The 19869-nt window shown below is 41.3% G+C and overlaps 1 protein-coding gene across 2 annotated transcripts in view; it reads right to left on the minus strand.

The window, feature by feature from the left end:
• Nucleotides 1-1265: 1265 nt before the first annotated feature.
• Nucleotides 1266-19869, minus strand: part of KIT (v-kit Hardy-Zuckerman 4 feline sarcoma viral oncogene homolog) — a 136376-nt gene continuing 117772 nt past the window's right edge. The window contains exons 9-21 of one of the 2 annotated variants that reach the window (XM_006868058.1): nt 19097-19278; nt 17839-17945; nt 17621-17747; nt 17239-17343; nt 17039-17149; nt 14881-15034; nt 12465-12556; nt 11369-11496; nt 10150-10272; nt 4485-4596; nt 4281-4380; nt 3392-3509; nt 1266-1382 (exon numbers count right to left, since the gene is read on the minus strand). In XM_006868058.1, the coding sequence (XP_006868120.1) occupies nt 1266-1382; nt 3392-3509; nt 4281-4380; nt 4485-4596; nt 10150-10272; nt 11369-11496; nt 12465-12556; nt 14881-15034; nt 17039-17149; nt 17239-17343; nt 17621-17747; nt 17839-17945; nt 19097-19278 (1576 nt within the window). Of the gene's footprint in view, nt 1383-3391; nt 3510-4280; nt 4381-4484; nt 4597-10149; nt 10273-11368; nt 11497-12464; nt 12557-14880; nt 15035-17038; nt 17150-17238; nt 17344-17620; nt 17748-17838; nt 17946-19084; nt 19279-19869 lie in introns of both variants that reach the window. The other variant, XM_006868057.1, reaches the window with a different exon arrangement.

A 19869-nucleotide genomic window follows, 5' to 3' on the forward strand; every position in this document is an offset into this window, starting at 1 on the left:
TGGATTGAAACTAAGTAGGTGCTTGAGACAAGCACTCTGCTTCCTATATTCTTCAATGAAAGCTTTTGGTAGGCTCTTCCAGAAAGCTATGTGAAGAGAAACAAGATCAGTACGAATGAAAGCCAAGTTACTTCTTGGGCACTAACAGACCCTCTTGGACTTAGGGAAATACCCAAAAAATATGTGTCAACACGCACACACACACACCCACACACATTTCTAAATATACTGGCCCAATGTCCAGGGCATGCCTGTAAAGAAGGCTAAATCAAAATGTTTTTTCCTGCTGCCTAGGAATCCAAACTTAGACAGCACTGTTTTCTCATTACTGCTGGAACCATGCAGTAAAATCAGTAACTTTATCTAACAGCATCAAATCCACAGAGAATAATGCCATTCTAAAGCTGGTGGGCTTGCTCTGGAGAATCTTCAGAGCAAGTTTATTAACCAAACCAGAGAATGTTCAAGACTTTGCTTGGTAGTTATGCTTTTTCCTTAAAAAAATAAAAAAAAAGAGCTGTTTCCTTCAAACATGTTAAGGCTCTAACTGATGCCTACACATAGTGGACCCAGTGGCAGGATTGTGTATAGAAACCAAACCTTGCAGATTCCACCACCACCCCCACCTGTAAAGTATGAACATATAATTTTTATAGATGAGTATATACAAATGCTAGCTGGGGAGGCCTTCTCTCCAATTCAACTCCTTTATAGCAAGCTCTATTTCAAAATCAGGCCGGTAGCACAAAAACTCAAGGCAATAGTTCACAGCAGCGTGTCTCTATTTGTGCTCAGGGAGCATGATTTCATGGCCCATGTCTCATTCCCAGCAAAAAGCACTAGTTTGTGTAAGCCCAGATGTTCAGAGGTTTCTGCCTTTTGTTGCAAAAACGTTCTATTTTCCACATAAAGGGGCTTAAGGTCTCATCTTCTAATCTTGTGGCACCATTACATCATTGGGAATGATCACAAAGGCCAAATGGGATTGCTAGCATTGATTTAAATAAAAGAACTCCAGTGTGTCTGGTCCATCCCATCTTCCCAATCAGAATGTTTTTGTTTACTGGACTACCTTACCATGGGGAATATATGCAGTTTCAACCCTTGGAATGGGACGGTGGCTGACAGTAAAGATCACTGGGCCTAGATTGTGCTCATAAAGGCGGGACTGGATGAAAGTCGAAGTAAAATAGAGTAACAACTATGGAAGGTGAAAGAATGGAGATCCATCCTGGTTGGCGAGACCCCCAGACACATATTCAGTCTCAGACGTCTTCATGCACAAGCAGAGGTTGGGTGGAAGAAGCACTGCTGCCGACTGAGTTGATTCGAACTGAATGGTCAGCGGGGATGGGGCTGGGGTTTGCAAAATTGAAATATATCTGAGGAAAACAAGTACACAGTCAAGTCAGCATTTCTGATAATGAACGTAACAACAATGGTACACTTGCACCTTCAGAATCCCAAACAACTGGTCCAATTGATCAGTTTTGCTTTGTTCAATCGGTTATGTTTTTTTGGGCACCTAGGTTATGTACAAACCCCCTGTTCTTAACAACCGATTAACTGATTTAACAAAGCAAAATACAAGCTTTGTTTTACTTCTTACTGTTCCCAAGGTCTGATGACACAGAAGGGATAGCCAAAAAATGCTCATGTCTCACGGATGAACCTTGCAAACATCCTGCTACGCAATATAAGTGCTTGCAAAAGGAAAAGACTGTTATTTTCTCGCTTACATGAAATAAACAAATCTATAGACACTAGACTGCAAACCACAAGGTTGGCAGCTGAAATCTACCAGCTGCTCCTTGGAAATCCTATAAGGGTCGCTATGAGTCAGAATTAACTCAACAGCACTTAACACAAACACTTAGAAACTAAAAACAATAATTGGTTACCAAGGGTAAGAGGGGGGAAAGGGGAGGTTTTTTTTTTTTTTTTTTTTTTTTTTTGCGGGGGGCCGGGTATGGCATTTATGTCAATGGTGGTTTTAGATAAGAAAGTAATGATGGCCTCATACGAAACATGTAATCAAGGGGGAAGGAAAATAAAACAAAAGAAACAGGTGTTTTCTATGAATGGTGTTGGTGTGGTGTGGTGTGGTGTGGTGTGGTGTGGTGTGGTGTGGTGTGGTGTGGTGTGCCATGCTGAGGAGCCAGTCCTGACCATAGCGACCCTGTATAGGGTTTCTGAGGCAGTAAATCTTTATGGGAGCAGAAAGTTTCATCTCTCTCTCATGCAGTGATTGGTAGATTCATCGTGCTGACCTTGAGGCCAGCAGCCCAATGTGTAACCATTACACTACCAAGGTTCCATAGGAGTAAGGTAAAAAAAAAAAATTGCTGATGAATTTCAGATGACAATTTGATTCCAAGTATTAAAAAACAGAAAAATGTAATCAATACCACTGAGTAATTACTGTAGAGGTAGTTGTGTTGGTAGGTATTTTGGTATGTTTTCACCATAATTTCAAAACAGAGAGTGTTCAGACCTTACCTAGCTCTTCTACCGGGAGACCTCTGGAAACAAGCACTACCTAACTTGTTTAAACGGTTTATATATAATCTTTACAGTCAACTATAATCCAACTGCAGAAGTAATCTGCTGAGAACTTTGTGGCCCTTCCAGAGGCCTAACATTGAGAATCAGAGCGCTCAAATGGAAAATACTGTTTAATTTGAAATGTGCTTTGACACCCAGAAATACCAGTCATGGGCTGCTAAAAAAAGAAGAAAATATAGCTTCAAGCGCACAATCCAGAAAGGACAAAAAAAAAGGCAGCTTTAAAATAATGGGAGTGAAAAAGTGAAGATCCCTAATTCTTCCTAAAAAAGCAGGAGAGGAAAGAGTGGATTTGACTTTTCATCCCCCACAAAAATCACTGGGAGGATTCTTCCCAACTTCAAACAACTCTCCCCATTATCTACAGCTCATGGGCATGAGTGCACCCTGACATTTCTGACTATGCTTGTTTGAAGGGAAGGCTTACTTCACTGCAGTAACAAGCTGTCTTTTCGGTGTGTATATTCTAGTTCGGATCCACCCAACCTTCCTGAGAGTGGATGGCTCTGGCAAGTGAGAAGGAATATTTAAATGGGGTAGGGGAGGTAACTCAGCTAACCCTTACAGAAACTCCTACTGCCACACTTCTGAGTGCAAAGCACCCTCACTCTCTTCATCTCGCACACTGCTTCACTCACTCCAGTGGGGTTTGGGCAGAGAGAACTTGTTTCTATTGCCTTTTTTCTTCACCTGAAGCCTAATTTAGTACCTAAGCCAAGGAAAGAACAGATAGGGGAGGTCAGGGCATACCCCCAGAGCTTGGGATGAGGGACACACCTGGAACAGGAGAAGAGGGGGTTTCCCTCTGTGGGTTTCATGTACTCACATGATTGGCACTGGTGCTGGTGCTATTGGAAATCTGCTTCTCAATGAGCTGAACCATCTGCTTGAAGGTTGGCCTCTTTAGGGGATCAGCATCCCAGCAAGCCTTCATGATGTCATACCTGCAAAATGAGGGCCGTTAACTGCATGCACCCAATGCCCTTTATCGTCTTCTGCTGCAACTGTTTCATAGTAACTCCAGGGCTCTGCAACTGGACTGAGTAAGAAATGACCGAGACATCAAATATATGTATGGGGTTCTGGTGTGGTGCCATAGGATAAACACTGGACCACATGATTGGTTTGCACTGCAAAATCGGCAGTTCAAATTCACTAGTAGCTCCTGGGAAACTCTATTTAGGGTTGCTATGAGTCAGAACTGACTTGGTGGCACTTAACAACAACAATAATGTATGAAATGGAAATGGTTCAAGTGAAAACAGCCAAAGTACTCAGCTGCTAAGGGAAAGGTTGGAGGTTCAAGTCCACCCAGACATGCCTCAGGAAAAGGAAAGAAAAAAAAAAAAAATAAGGTATGGCAAGCCAAAAACTCAGCCATGGAAAAGCCTATGGAGTACAGTTCTACACTGACCTACATGAGGTCATCGTAACTCCACCATCTGCATTGAGTAAAACAGAGATTGGTTAGAATCCGCTGCACAGGAATTGTTACAGGTATACATGAAATGTCACTGAGGCTCTCTGTACTTTTAGTGACAAAAGATTATGAAAATAAGTGACAGAAATGACACTTGACCAGGGTATGCAATAAAAAGGCATCAGGTGATATTTCAAACTGTGCCCATGCCAACCCTTGATATCTGACTTTCTGTTTTTAAAAAGAAAAGTATAAGGGGGAATAATCTCTTAAGGACACGTTTCTTGGCCCTTACATTTCAGCAGGAGCGTGCTCAGGACTGAACATCCGGAAACCCTCCTTGATCATCTTGTAGAACTTAGAGTCGACTGGCATTCCAGGGTAGGGGCTGCTTCCTAAGGCACAGACAGAGTGCAAATCTGTGTTAATCACAAGCAGGCAAAACCTCAAGATGACGCGTGGAGTCTAATCAAGGTGCCTTGGGCAAGAATCATTTTACCTAAAGAGAACAGCTCCCACAGGAAAATCCCATAGGACCAGACATCACTTTCAAATGTGTACACACAGTTGAAAATGCTTTCAGGGGCCATCCACTTCACAGGCAGTCGAGCCTGTAATGACAACACAAGAGATTCAACAATGTTAATTAAGAAGCTCAACTACTGAGTGAAAAATACACTTAAAGATGCTGCAACCTGCTGAGGCATGGGGGTGGGTCTTCTCATAAAGACCTTTATATCCTAGGACCTCGGACAATGCCAATCACCCTCAGAATAAATGGCTTATAATTTTATTATTCACATTTTAAAAATGGGTACATCAGTATAATATGGAGATGAAGTACAGAATTCCATCACAGATCGACAGGGATTGCAATCCTAACTTCACCATCGGCCTGGAGTAAAACAGAGATTGGTTAGTTGCCAATGAATGTCAATTTCTCCCTTGTCCTTTAATAGAAGAAACATGGCTGTCTACAGTAAGAATATTTCCCAGCCTCCTCTGTAGCCAAATGTGGCCAGGTGACTAAGTTGGGTCACCAAATTCTAAGTGAAATATGGTAGTTTTTAGGAGAATGTAACCAGCGCTTGCCTTTTGTTCTCTTTCTTCGGTGTCCCTTCATCTATCCTGCCTTCTAAATATGACTGGCTATGAGCTGGTCATCTTGGAGCATGAAGCTGAGGGTTACGCACAGGGAAAGTAAGGAGCAGGTCCCCAAGTACTTCATGGAACTTCTATAAATCAGCCTGAGCTTGTTGCTCTTAGGTATCTGCTTTTATTTTGGGGTTCCTGTCATGTGCTAAAGGGACCCTGATGGAGCAGTGGGTTAAGCATTAGGCCATAACTGCAGAGTCAGCAGTTCTAATTGACAATCTCTGAAACCCTATGGGGCAGTTCTACTGTGTTCTATAGGGCCACTGTGTGGGAATTGACTCAACAGAAGTGGATTTGATTTTGGGTTTGGGTCCCTTGGTGGTGCAAATGGTTAACATGCTCAGCTGCTAACTGGAAGGTTGGAGATTTGAGCCCACCCAGAGGCTCTGTGGAAGAAAGATTTGACAATCTACTTTTGTAACACAGCCATTGTAAACACTCTGGAGCACAATTCTACTCTGACACACACAAGGTTGCCATAAGTAGAACTGTGTTCCATAGGGTTTTAATGGCAACTAGTTTGGTTTGATCAGATGCAAACTAAACTATTCCTTACTAGTAGTACAACACTGGTAAAACCACTTCCATATGTGTAATTTAGCCTCAGTAAAACAGGAAGCATCTCCACTTTCATGAACTGTTTAATGGGTTAAATGAGATCATGTGGGTAAAAGTGCGTCACGTAGGACTGCCTGGCTCACTAGTATCTGAAAAAGCAAACACTCAGTAGGCGTTGAGTTGCTGATGACCATACTGATGGTTAGAGGCCGAGTCTCGGCTTAGTCAACAGCTGAAGCTCACATCCTTACTTTCTGTCAAATGTGGAGCTAATCTTTACCCTGGCAATTCTTCCAGTAATCTGGATTCCTGGATCCTAATATACTACATATATATATATATATAAAACTAAATCTCTTAATCCTTCCCTTCATCCATTTGGGATTTAAAACTGTGAAAACAATTTTGTTTCTAATCTTAGAAGTTATTTTAGTAGATACCCAAAACTATCTACTTTGAAATTAGGGTAGTTTTCCGAAGCACACTTAGATCCTGTTATACTGTGTGATGTTGAAGCTGAGATACTGCTAAATCACAAAGTTACTTTTTAATATTTTGATAGCTGTATTTGAATTTAATTGATTTCCTTGTAATTGCTATGCATTTGATTTTATGCCTTTATAAAACCATATTCTGAACAAAAGGTCCCCAGACTTTACTTTGCCAGGAAAGGGGCCATGGTATTGCAATGACAAGGAAGCCATGTGGAATAGAAAAACTTCCAGACAGTCAGACACAAGGAGACTTGAAATGGCCACCATGTAAATGTGGGTCCACTAATGTACGCATCTCCTTGTTTCATATTTGTCCCATCAATTCTCCTTACCCAGCTTGTCAGGCACAAGTGATTTCTGTGATTGGCTCATTCAAATGGTCTGAGTTGAAGTTCACAACCTGGAAATCAGGAGTGGCCTAACTCACCCTTCTGATTTCTAACTAATATTACTAAGCAATAACAAGCCAATAAGAAGTTAAGGTACAACCATCACCATGATTTATTTAAATTTCAAATATGTTATCTATAAAAAAATAGTAGGAATGATAAGCATCAGGTATGTATTAGCTGTAATATGCCATACGTTGTCCGAAACACTGGTTATATTGTATGAACTCATTTATTTAATCCTCACAAGCATTTTATAAGGTAGTGGTAGTATCATTCTCAAGATGAGGAAGACCCGAGATTCAAGTGATTTTTCCATGTAGTACAATTTTTGCTTTAGTTATTAAGTACCATCCAGTGGGTTCCGACTCATAGAGACCCTGTGTAGTGTTCCCAATGTTTTAAATCCTTCAGGAGCAGAAAACCTCTCTTTCTTCCGGAGAGTGTCTGGTGGGCTCAAAGCATGGACACTGTGGTTCACAGTCCAGTGCTTATCGTATGGAGCAAGCCACTGCACTGAGCCACGAAACAATGGAGCCTGGATTCAAACTCAGCAAGGCTGTGTTCAAAAACCATTATCTTCTTCCTCTTGCCCTTTTGTCAATATTCATAGGCCTAGATGCTGATCCGTTGCTCATTTCTCTGTCCAGTATTGCATCAGGAGGCAGAAAAGTTGGTTTTGTTAACGCTCATGATGACAAAATCTAGCCTTGGAGGAGCTTTTATATAAATGCATGGCTTGGTTAGGAGATAAACCCAGCGATGCTTCTACAAAACCAAGTCAAGTAGAGTCTGCCAATAGAGATACCACAGCGATGAGGAGAAAACATTACATTTTCACAAGGGACACAAATATCCACCACTTTCAAAAGGAAATCTGGTGGAGAAATGAGTCTGGGAAAACAGGCATCTGAGAATATGAGAGAACTTCCAAAAGCTCATGGAAAATTTCCAGTATCTTTCAATTCCATTTTTGCACAAACTTTTTGAAGCTACCTCATCTATATTCAGGACTAGATGGATCCCATGCTAATGGGATTGTTGCTGTTATGAGTCGTCAAGCTGGTTCTCTTAGGACAGAGGAGAATCGCTTTTTAGGGTTTCCTAGGCTGAACTCTGGTGGCACTGTGTGTTAGGCTTTGAGCCGCTAACAGAAAGATCCATGGTTCAAACTCAACAGCCTCTCCACAGGGAGAAAGACTAGGCTGTCTGCTCCTGTAAAGACTTACAGTCTCAGAAATCCTATACAGAGCCACTGTGAGTTGGAAGTGACTTAGCGGCAATGGGTTTGGTTGTGGTTTTGGAATCTTTACAAAACAGACTGCCAGAGCTTTTCAGCCACAGCCCAACTGGCGGGTTCACACCACTGACCTTTCAGTTAGCTGCTGTGGTACCTTGAATTTACTCAATATGGTGTTTCTATCCAACTTAAATCCCAAAGTATTGGGTTGTTGTTGTTGTAGTGTGCTGTGGAGTCGGTTCTGACTCATAGCGACCCTGCACAGGGTTTCCGAGGCTGTAAATCTTTACGGGAGCAGAATGCCTCATCTTTCTCCCACGGAACAGCTGGTAGTTTCGAACTGCTGACCTTTCGGCTCGCAGCCCGATTCATAACCACTACGCTACCAGGAGCTCCATGCAAATAAGGTATACAGGACTCTAAGGCTGGGACTGGTTAGTTCTGCCACCCAGCTAGTTTTATAAGAAGCCATCTCAGAAGTAGGAAAGATGATACCAGGGCCATCAAGAAGGAAGAGCATGAATGGAGCGTGAGATCCCTACCTAGAAAAAATGGAGACAGCAGAGGCGGTGGAATGGAGAGACGGAGCTGCTGCAGGCTCTCGGCCCATGGACTGAGTAAAAGTAGTGTCTGAGTAGTGTCTACTGGCAGGAGACTGGCTAAAAGAGCTTTGCAACACTTGCAAAGCAGGGCAAAGGTCAAGGGGCCACATGGTTGAGAGGTCAAAGACAAGAGTGAGGTGTGCTACAGTATGGCAGACAAGAGGTGTTCCTGATTGGAGAACTGTTGCATCTTAAATGTATCCTGTTAACTTTCCTAGTAAATTCCATATCCGTGAGTACTGTTATAGGTTCTGTGTGTGCATTACAATAGACTATCAAACCCAGATGTGAAGCAGAGAGTGCTGAGGAAGGAATGGTTGGTATCAAAATAAGGTAAAGTTGTAGGGTGGAAGCATGTCTGGTCTCTACCTCCTAGGAATTAGCCTTGCACTAATTTTGAGTTCAATTCTCTTTCCCCCTTGTGAAGTCCTGGGGAAGTCAGACATCGTTCCCACATGGTCTTTGCAGCAGCTGAAGGATGTTGTTGTTATGTGCCGTGGAGTCGCTTCTGACTCATAGTGACCCTGTACAGACAGGGTTTCCGAGGCTGTAAATCTTTATAGGAGCAGAAAGCCTCACCTTTCTCCTGCGGAACAGCTGGTAGTTTCGAACTGCAGACCTTGCGGTTCGCAGCCCCATTTGTAACCACTACGCTACCAGAGTAGCTGAATGGGTAACCATTTATACCACAAGCACTCCTGTGAAAATGGAAGACTGTTCTGGAAATCATGGGCTCTGGGTTTCAGCCTTTGCTGGCCTATGTCACTTCAAACAAAATCACTGAAACATACAGTGCCACATTTTCTCCAGTTTTCAAAACAGGAAGATACTGCATTCTAGCCCAGGCATTTGCTCTGAGTCTATAGTGAAAGTGGGAAGTGATATAAATAAATCTTAGAAAGAAAGTTTTGAAATAAAGTTCTCTGTATTCTATAAGGAATCCCAGTCTGGCACTGTAGGATAAGCACTGGACCATGAGGTTGGTTTAAACCACAAAGTTGGTGGTTCAAACTCACTAGCCATTCCTCAGAAACCCTAAATCAGGGTTGCTATGAGTCGGAACCGACTCGACAGCACTTCGCAACAACAAACGTTCTATAAACATCTTACTTATGAGCCCATCTAATAGCTCTCTGGAATCCTGGTGTGGCTGGTTAATGCATTCAACTGCAAGATCAGTTTGAGGTGCAAGGCTGGCGGTTCAAGCTCACCAACCACTCCTCAGAAGCCCTATACAGGGTTGCTATGAGTCAGAACCAACTTGGAGGCACTTAACAACAACAATAGTTCTCTACTGTGGTACCATCCAACCACCTCCATCACTTATTCTGGGCCTAACTTTAGATTTAAAACTTTTTACAGAGCATGTCAATCTCAAAAAAGAAAAAAAAAAAATTCTCCTGCTGTGACCTTCAAGTCCACATTTGTTACACTTGAGCAGAATTGAGTTCATTGCTATTCTGAGGCTATCATGAAAATTAAGGCTATTTCGGTTTCCTTCACATGCCCCATAATTACACAATTAGAATTAGGCATTCTATTATGGGAATGTTGGTTATAGTAATGTTCAGCATACTATGCACATTTTTCTGAAGTACTCAGAATCTGACTGCAGAAATACAGACTTTTGCAAGGTATGATATGAAAGATGAAAATATCAGAAAACAATTTTGATTTCAACTTAAAATCTTTCCCTTGAACTATCCAGCAGAGAGTGAGTACTCACGTTTCCTTTGACCACATAATTAGAGTCATTCTTGATGTCTCTGGCTAGACCAAAGTCACAAATTTTTGTGATTCGACCATGAGTAAGGAGGATATTTCTGGCTGCCAAGTCTCTGTGAATGCACTATTAGGTTGGGAGAAAAAAGAAAACCATTTAAATTCATTTTAATTTTTAAAGAGTAAAAACTATTTTTAACACTGTAGTGCTATTTATATGATGAAAACCTATTGCTTTTGTTTTACATTTAAATTTTTCTGTGTATCAACATTGTTGTTGTTGTTTTTAATGATGCTTTGCCATTGATCCAATTCAGGGTTTCACAATGTTAGGACCCTAATTATTACGGTCATTTTGAAAATCAACTCCTAGTAAATCCTTTCTTTTTTTTTTTTTTCCGCTTCTTCATCTCAGGATTGCTTCCATTCATGGGAAAATACATTATAAATAGTCTTATCATGTTTTTAAAATTGAAATTTCATTTGGCAGGCAATTCTTTGAATGTCCTTTTATAGAATTTCTAAAATGTCTCCAAAACTTCAATTTGACATCTTCCAAGGACATGGGGAAAAGACACTCTTTATTTCAGCCACCCTATACTCCCCTTTTAGTTCAGTAATTGTTCGAAAATGTCACTAATGACACTGAAGGATCAGAGCCTATTCTGTTAGCCCCATGTCCGAGGGAATTCCTCTGACCCTTCTAGAGAGCATGGTCTTTGTTTGGTTCCAACCATCACTTCACCAAGTCCACCCTTGTCCAAATGTGTGCTGTTCTAATTCCCGATTCCCCACACTTCATAGACCACACATGTAGCTTTTGGGGTCTAACTCCAACAGCACCCATACAAATGCTTTACCCAAGCACAACCATCACATAAGGGCCCCTGGACCTTCTCACTTTGCTGAATAAAATGATGATTTCTCTGTTTGCTAAGGACAGACCCTATATCCTAAAAGCTTACAAAGTTTTAAATGAATGCAATACAGATAAAACATATTCCTGGGCAGCTCATTTAGACAGACTTGCACTTTAAAGCTTGTAAATTAGAACAGGAATTCCAAGGAGACAGCAGTTGGAATATGAAAAAACTTCATTTCCTCTGCTTTTGGTTACCACACTTCAAAATGACACTCTGCATTCTAACTATGGCTCTAAAATGCTCCAATTTGAGGGGGCAAAAATAAAAAAGAACTCTTCTGATAGATACTCCTACACTCACATTCTTTGAGGCAAGAAAGGCCATGCCCTTTGCCACCTGGTAGGAAAAGCTCAGCAAGTCTTCAAGGTCCAGAGCCAACTCATCATCGTCCATGATGGCAGGGGTCACATCTCGTTCTATGTAGGAGCCTGTTGGGAAGAGACAGGGGTTTCTAAGCATTGAAAACCTTAAAGGTTCGAGAAAAGACAGTGGCAACAATAGCATCCAAGGCTAATAATGATGGACCTAATGTGAACCCGCAGGCCAATCACCCCAGTGTTGAGGAAATGTGGATACTGAATCACAACATTAATATTACCATCCTGGACTGGGTGACAAAATCCTCAGGAGACAGCAGTAGTTATAAACAAGATGAATATCAAAATCCTAACTATGTAGTATGAGACTCAGATATAAAACACACCTTTTTATCCCATATACCTCTTTGCAAGGAGTGCTGCCTATGCATTGGGCTGCTACGCACAAGGTCAGCAGTTCGAATCTACCAGTCACTCTGTGGGAGAAAGATGAGGCCTTGTGCTCCCATATAGATTAATAGCCTCAGAATCCCTATACATGGTCCCTCTGAGTTGGAGCCAACTGGAGAGCACACATCACCTCCTGGTAACCCTAAGCTACCACTGATATGCACCCTGTCTTAAAGGAGAACGTGATCTATACTTGGAAGAAGTTTTGATTCTACAAACACCAAAACCAAACCCAGTGCCAGCAAATCAATTCCGACTCATGGAGACCCCTTGTGGTACAGAATAGAAATTCTCCATGTCATTTTCTTGGCTATATGATAAGCACTGGATTGCGAACAACAATGTCTGTGGTGAGAACCCACCAGCTGCTCTGCAGGAGAAACATGAAGCTTTCTGTGTCCGCAAAGATGTACAGCCTCAGATACCCCACCCAGGGTGTCTCAAGGAGTCGGGACCGACTCAACGGCACTTAACAACAACAACCTTTAGGAAAACAGAATAACAGATCCTTTTTCTGCAGCGCCGCTGGGTGGGTTTGAACTGTCAATGCTGGTTAGTAGTCAAGCACAAACCAAATGCACTATTTAATCTTCTGCAAAAGAAATTGTCATTGCATGACTGGCACCCACCTATTCTCGCAGATGTCCTTTTGTCTGTTTTGGTCGGGACAACATAAGAAACTCCGGGTTTCATGTCCATGTATTCATTAGTACTATCACTGCTAGGAGAGACGGAAAACAGTTACCACATCATGACTGAACAGAATGGGAAATGAGGCAGGGGGGTAGGAGAGGGGGAGGCATCATCAGGCAATCTTAATCTCCTCACCACCACCATCCTCCCCTTTAAAAAACAAAAACCCCCATAATGGGCTGCTTTTAATTGAAGAAAGTGTGGCAAGTTTCAATGAAGTGTTCAAAAGTTTCATTCTAGAGGATATGCGTTTTTAATATTCAACATTAGGATCCAACCCCAGGAATTAGGTATGGCCTCTTTTATGTTCAATAACCGAGGGAATGGTGTTAGAAATGCTCTAGTGCTTGACACTATGGATCTAGCAGGAAAAAAGAGTCAAAAACATGATCCCACATTCCTTCCAACTCTCTAAATGAGCCCCAAGAGACAAGACAAGATGAATAAAAGATAAAGAACAAGGACTTCCGAGACGTGTTACGGGGGAAGGCAATGATTGTTAACATATAGCTACTGATGGAAAAAAGGTTTAAAAACCGAGTTTGGTTCAGATAAACACCAATAATTTGGATGATTTTCTGAACCATCTGGACCTCTTGAATCTGCAACATTTGGCTGGAGACTCTTCAAGATTTCTAGTACTTCCTGCTTTTCATTAGCATAGAAACACCATGACAACATGTGCTGCTGGTTCCAGTCCCATATGGGATCCCGAAGCACAAGGAACACCACACAATTTGAACAATTTAGGTCATTATTTCAGAAAGTTAAAAAAAAAAATCTGTGGGCCCAGATCACAGAAATACGGCGAGGCAGATCGTTTCTTTCTGCAAAGAGGATATGCTTTGAAGAAACAGGCAAAAGGTGGTATTGTTCTGTGTTTACCACAACTTGAAGCTGCTCAGGTTTACACAATTGAAAAAAAATTTAAAGCTTCATGTGGGGTTTTAAACATTAGCTCGGGATACAGGAAATAGCTTTAAGAAATGATTGCTGTTGTCAGGTCCCATAGAGTGGATTTTCAAAGTCATGTGACAGAGTAGGACTGTCCTGGCGGGTTTTCTAAACTATCATTTTCACAAGAGCAGATGGTCAGGTCTTCCTCTGTGGAGGCTCTGGGTAGTTTCAAAGTCTGACCTTTGGTTAGTGGTCAGAAGCTTAACCGTTGCACCACCAGGGCTCCTAAGAAGTGACTGCTGTAATTGTGTATGGTCCGAGTCAATTCCAAATCATCATGAAAATTCACAGTAGAATTGCCCCATAGTGTTCCCTAAGCTGCAAATCTTTACAGGAGCAGAATGCCAGGTCTTTACTACTGTGGATCACTGGACTTTTCATTTAGCAGTTACGGACTCAACTATTGTGCCACCTTAAGAGGTGACTATCTATTCCATAATATTTAGTGGCTAGGTGGCAAGCGGTTAGGGGACAAAGTCCTGCTATCCCAGAACATAAGAGAGAATGAACAAAGAGGAGTGTAAGGGTCCACTACACAACAGGAAAATTACAAAGCATAAAGGAATGAGGGTGAGAATTGTGATTTCTGTTAGGCTGGGTTAACGTGGGAAGCCCTCCGAGAGTGGTGAGTCTTAACAGCATTTGGAAGGAATCAACAGGAAAGGTTTACCAGAGAACTCTAATCTGCTTGTAAACTCAAGCTAATTCTCCTTGAAAGAACTGGGAGCTCTTTATACATCATTCAACTTCAGAATGTTATCAATGATAGAAGAGATGAGAATAAAGTAACAGATTTTTTTGTTGTTGTTGTGATGTGGTTGAGCAGTTGTCTTTTTATAGCATGACGAGTGGGGAATAAAGGAAGAGCAAGGTATATAGAAGTAAGTCAGAGGTAGATGGAGAGAAACCTACGTGTAGAGATCTTTTCAGAGCTCTTTGCCATTTTGCTAAAGGCTTTAAAGGAATTTACTGTGACAACTTGACAGGCTTTAGCATTTCCCCAATAAACATTGTCTCACTGTGAAGATGCATCTAGTATAACACTCAAGAGCCTAAAATGCAATGACACACAAGAACAGAACTGTGAAAAGGAAACAGGTATAAAAATCATTCAGTAGAACAGAACTAAAGCTGAGGGGAAAAAATGAAAAACAGCAAAACTAATGATGTCTTAAAAAAACTAATTTTCCAGCAAAAAATTAAGTTGAAGATTATTAGAATCTTTCAAAAATACTATTTGAACTTTCTAAATTGTTAATCACATTTAAATGATTTAATAATTTTGATTTCGCACCTCAGAGTACCTCATTTCTCAAAGAATCAGCCTTGATTGCAAACCCTTATGCCCCATGAACTGCCTGTCAACAGCTCACTATTTATGTAAATCTGTCTTACCATGAAGACGATTCCTTTGAATGCAGAAGGTTCTTATAAAGCGCTGCTTCTGCGTGATCTTCCTGTTTGGCGCAAATAAAGGAATCACGTTTTCGTCTCAAAAAATTCAAAAGATCACCATAGCAACAATATTCTGTAATGACCAGGGTGGGTCCTGCAGGCATACAAGACAAGGTTAGAAAGGGGTGACAGGTATGGAGAATTTGACCTCTTACAGAAACACCCAAGGGCATTCACATTATTAACATTCAGCTTTACGTGAATCTCGGATGTGCTTAATGCCAATACAATTCTATCTATTAACATTGCTTATGGAAAAGCAGCATTATTACGTAGAGTGAAGCTAACCCAGCATGCCTTTTTTTGCCTGGGCTTCTGAGTTGTTAGTGTTTTGGGACCAGGCATGATTGCTGGTTTTGCAGATAGAAGTTAACGCTTTCAGACTTCATTGTACTATTATCAGGCTTCCTACAAGAATCCTGTAATTCACTTCTGTTTACAGTGGGGCTTCCCGCCCTTTCTGCAAGGCTGTTAGGGAAATGATGAAGAGCACAAACTGTGCATAATGGGAAAACCAACCACATGGAACAGCCAGCTGAGACATGACTGGAAATTAGGTAGCAACCTGCAATGACAGGGCATCACCTGTTCTCTAAGCACTCCAGTCGAAAAATACCTGAGTGTTACCAATGCCGACAGCAGCGGCTCAGAGGTAATAGGCATCCAATTAATTTAGGTACAAATTGCTCATGAACAATTCATGATGCGGTTAAGCAACACTTAGGGGTGTTGTTTGAAGAAATCGTAGAAAGCTGTCAACTTGCCAGTGAATCTCTCCAGAACTCAAGGAATGGCCCATTTTACACAACTTTGGTCCTTTAGACCACAGCGCCTTCAGCAAACATCACAAATGCTTGATGGAAGCCCTACCAGTGCTTCAGAATTCGACATTTCTTTTTACTGAAGTGAAAGGCTTTCCTCATTTGGTGTATAAGTTTGAGCACTGGGAAGCTCAGAGACTGACTGTCAATTACAGTATACAATGGAACATTAACCCTTGAGTGACAAAAAATATGATCCAGGAATATATAGTTTGCAAGACAAAAAAGCAATCTCGCCAGGCTACAGGATGCTGAAGAAGAGCAGTATTCTCATGGTGGCATATACAACAGTAACTAGAGTATGTCCTGGGATGCCCCACCTACAATGATAAAACTCAAATATATATTTTTAAGAATAATTCTAAGCAACAAACCCAAACCCACTGCCTACAAGTCAATGAAGACTCTTGCTGACCCCACGTGACAACGTAGAGACTACTCTATATGGTTTTCTTGGCTGTAATCTTCACCAAAGTAGATTGCCAGACCTTTTTTCTGTGATACTGAAGAGTGGTTTGAACCATCAATCTTCAGGTTTGTAACAGCTAAATATAAACTGTTTGCCCCATTTAGGGACAAGAACAACTATTGCTGCTAAGTGCCATTGAGTCAGTTCCAATTCATAGTGACCGTGTATAGTTTCCCGGGCTTGTCAATCTCTGTGGGAACAGAAAGCCTCAATCTTTCTCCTTTGGAGTGGCTGGTGGGTTTGAACCACTGACCTCATGGCTAGCAGCCCAGTGCTTATTCTACAAAGCTGCTGTACTTCTTTAAGAACAATGTTGTTGTTGTTAAATGCCACTGAGTTGGTTCGAACTCATAACGACCCTATATAGGGTTTCCAAGAAGTGGCTAGTGGGTTTGAACTACCGACCTGTGTTTAGCAGGCTAGTGCTTATCCTACAGTGCCACATCAGGACACCTTTAGAACAATGGTGGTGGTGGTGGTGGTTATGTGCCGTGGAGTTGGAACTGACTCATAGCAACCCTGTACAGGTTTCTGAGGCTGTAAATCTTTACAGGAGCAGAAAGCCTCATCTTTCTCCTGTGGAACAGCTGGTAGTTTCGAACTGCTGACCTTGAGGTTCGCAGCCCGATTCGTAACCACTACGCTACCAGAGCTTCTTAGAACAATAGCTCTCTAAAAATATGTGTCCAGCAAGAGATAATATAACATGGGTAAGAATCACGCAAAGAGTTTCTAATCAAGTATTTCCCAGAACGTATTAAAATTTCCCCTCTTTTGCTAATAATAGGCAATTTAGACATGGCTTTACCTCCAACAGTGCATGCTCCAAGAAGATTCACAATATTCATATGATTACCAAGGTAACTCAGGACTTTGAGTTCAGACATTAGGGCTTCTCGTTCTGTCAAGTGGGCACTTGCTAAAATTAGAAATATGTTATTTTAGCAAAAGAAAACCAATTTAGCAAGCTGATGTTGAGCACATGCAGTACATCCCGCCAGAACTTACGTTTGAGCATTTTCACAGCCACGGTCATGGCTGCATCCGATTTAATCAAGCCGTATGCAGTAGCCTCGACAACTTTCCCAAAAGCTCCAGCACCCAAGGTTTTCCCTTTAATAAGAAAGACAGCAAGGTACATGGTGGAGGCAGTGATGCGACTGAAGAGCCATTGTGCAAATCCAAACTCCACAAAGGAAATAAAGACAGCTTTGTCTACAGAGAGTCCCCAGAATGCACTCTATCCAAATCTATCAAGAACAGTGACATTTCTCAGAAAACACTTATGATTTCAGGTGGACTTAAAAGAGAGGAAGTGAGTGGGGTTCCCTAAGTCATTGTTAATGGGTACATAGAAAGGTTACACGGAAAGCCCCTGCTTCATACTGACCAAAACTCAGCCTGTTTCTGGGAAACTCCCATTTGTGATCATAAGGAAGTTGAGTTGGGTCTATGTAAACATAATTGTTCCCATTGATCTCTTCAACAACCTTCCACTGCACTTCATACATGGGTTTCTGGGGGAGAGAAAAGGAGAGGTATCTATTACCATTTGATGATTAATGTTTCAGTCATTACAGCTCTCAGGGGAAAACCTACGGAGGTTACCTGTAAATATTTGTAGGTAAGGATGATCACAATGATGCACATCATACTGGCTGCAATCACAAAACCAATCAGCAAAGGTGTGAACAAGGTATGGGACTGGATTTGTTCTGAAAGAAAAGAGAAATGGATAATCACACACTATTTATAGAGTTGGATCTCCACAATCCCCACCCCCATGTTCACCTCACCGGCCACCCCACTTAAAGCCCATGGCATGATGCAAAGCTGTGTGAATCTCAGGTCCTTTGGTTAGCACCTTACTTTTGTTATTCAAATCAATCACTAAAACATAATTTTAAGAACAGCAATTGTGGAAAAGAACTTGAGATTTCTATAAGGAAACCATCATTTTATGCTGTTTTTCAATGAAAAACAACATTAGAGAGAACTCACTTTGTACTTGAACCTAATTCCTGCCTTGGATAACTTTAAGAAGTTTCCTTTGGTTATATTTTCTTTAAGCTTTCCTGCATTTCCACGTTTTCTAACCTGAGCATGAATTTCATTTGCAACCAAGAAAAACATCTTTAAAGTATTCTTTTCACTGCTCTAGCTGGAAAAAAAAGAATCAATGATGTAGAACAATGTAAGATTCTTTCCCTCATTATTCAAAAACTGAAAACACACCACTTTTGGCACCAGTCCTTGCCAATTGAAGACAACAAAAACTAAGCCCTAAAAACTGAAGTGCTCCTTTTCTTTGTCATCCAACGTTATACCAATTCATCAATTCATCCACAAGGACCATTTAACTTACGTCAGAAGAGCAATTCACCCATGATTCAAATTTTCAAGAGAGAGAGCTTGCTAACATGCCTTCATAGAAGACTGTGTTAACGTTCTGACACAGTGTTTGCAAATGTGTTAAAATAACTCATTTTCAATAACTGAAATTTTACATTGAATTTACATTTTTAAATGTCCTAGTTCTATTTGGCCATAAAGTCATTCTAACCCTCCACTGGCATTTTATACCTGTTTTTAATAAAAGCAAGTGGCAAAATACAATCACAAACACATAGACACAAAATATATTTTTAAAGCAGGGTTAAAGTTACACTGATCAAAGCATACAATTTATTAATCATCTAGTACAGAATGAAACATAGTAAGTTTGATGACCGAGAAGTGCAATGCAGGTATTACCAGAAATGACATGGCCATGGATGGAATGAGCTTAAAATCATGGTTGATATGGCAGACAGAGCCTAAACATCCCCTTAAATTGGATTAAAAGGAAATATACCTTTGTTGTTACCTTTAAATGCAAAGTTAAAATAGGCAGAGTTCTTGCCCACATCGTTGTAAGCCTTACACTCAAATGTGCCATTGTGCTTGAAGGCATTGGAGTCTATGGAACTTTGAACCACTAGTCTTCCAAACGGCGACATGGATGAGTTTTCTATCTGCACATCTACTGGCACAATAGGAGGGGAACACCTAATGGAAGGATAAAACAAGCTCGGCTTACTTTAGGAATATCAGTCATGGAGGCACCTTGGACTTGGCACGCTTTTAAAACTAAGTTCAAGGTTCATAATAATACAGAAATTTCCTTTTCCTATCGCCAGTGTCTGGCAATGAATGAGCACTTTGGTGGCATTTAAAAATTAAAAGAACCCAAACCCACTTCCATTGAGTCGATTCTGATTTATGGTGACTGATAGGACAGAGTAGAACTGTCCAATAGGGTTTCCAAGGCTGCTGGATCTTTACAGAAGCAGAGTCTCATCTTTCTCTCTCACAGTGGCTGGTGGATGTGAACCGCTGACTTTTCTGTTTAACAGCCCAACACCTAGCCCACAGTGCCACCAGGGCTCCTATGGCAGTGAGCAAAAACAGCACTGTAGAGGTGGGGAACAAGGAAAATGAACTATTGGAGTCATCTGTGGGTTTGAATTCTAACTCAAAAAATCTATTCTATTGACTTCGAAGACCTTGTTGTTGTTGTTGTTGTCAGGTGCCATCGAGTCGGAACCGACTCATAGCGACCCCATGCACAGCAGAACAAAACAATGTCCGATCCTGGGC

Source organism: Chrysochloris asiatica, unplaced genomic scaffold, assembly GCF_000296735.1.
Source record: "Chrysochloris asiatica unplaced genomic scaffold, ChrAsi1.0 scaffold00115, whole genome shotgun sequence".
In the NCBI taxonomy this organism is placed as follows: Eukaryota; Metazoa; Chordata; class Mammalia; order Afrosoricida; family Chrysochloridae; genus Chrysochloris; species Chrysochloris asiatica.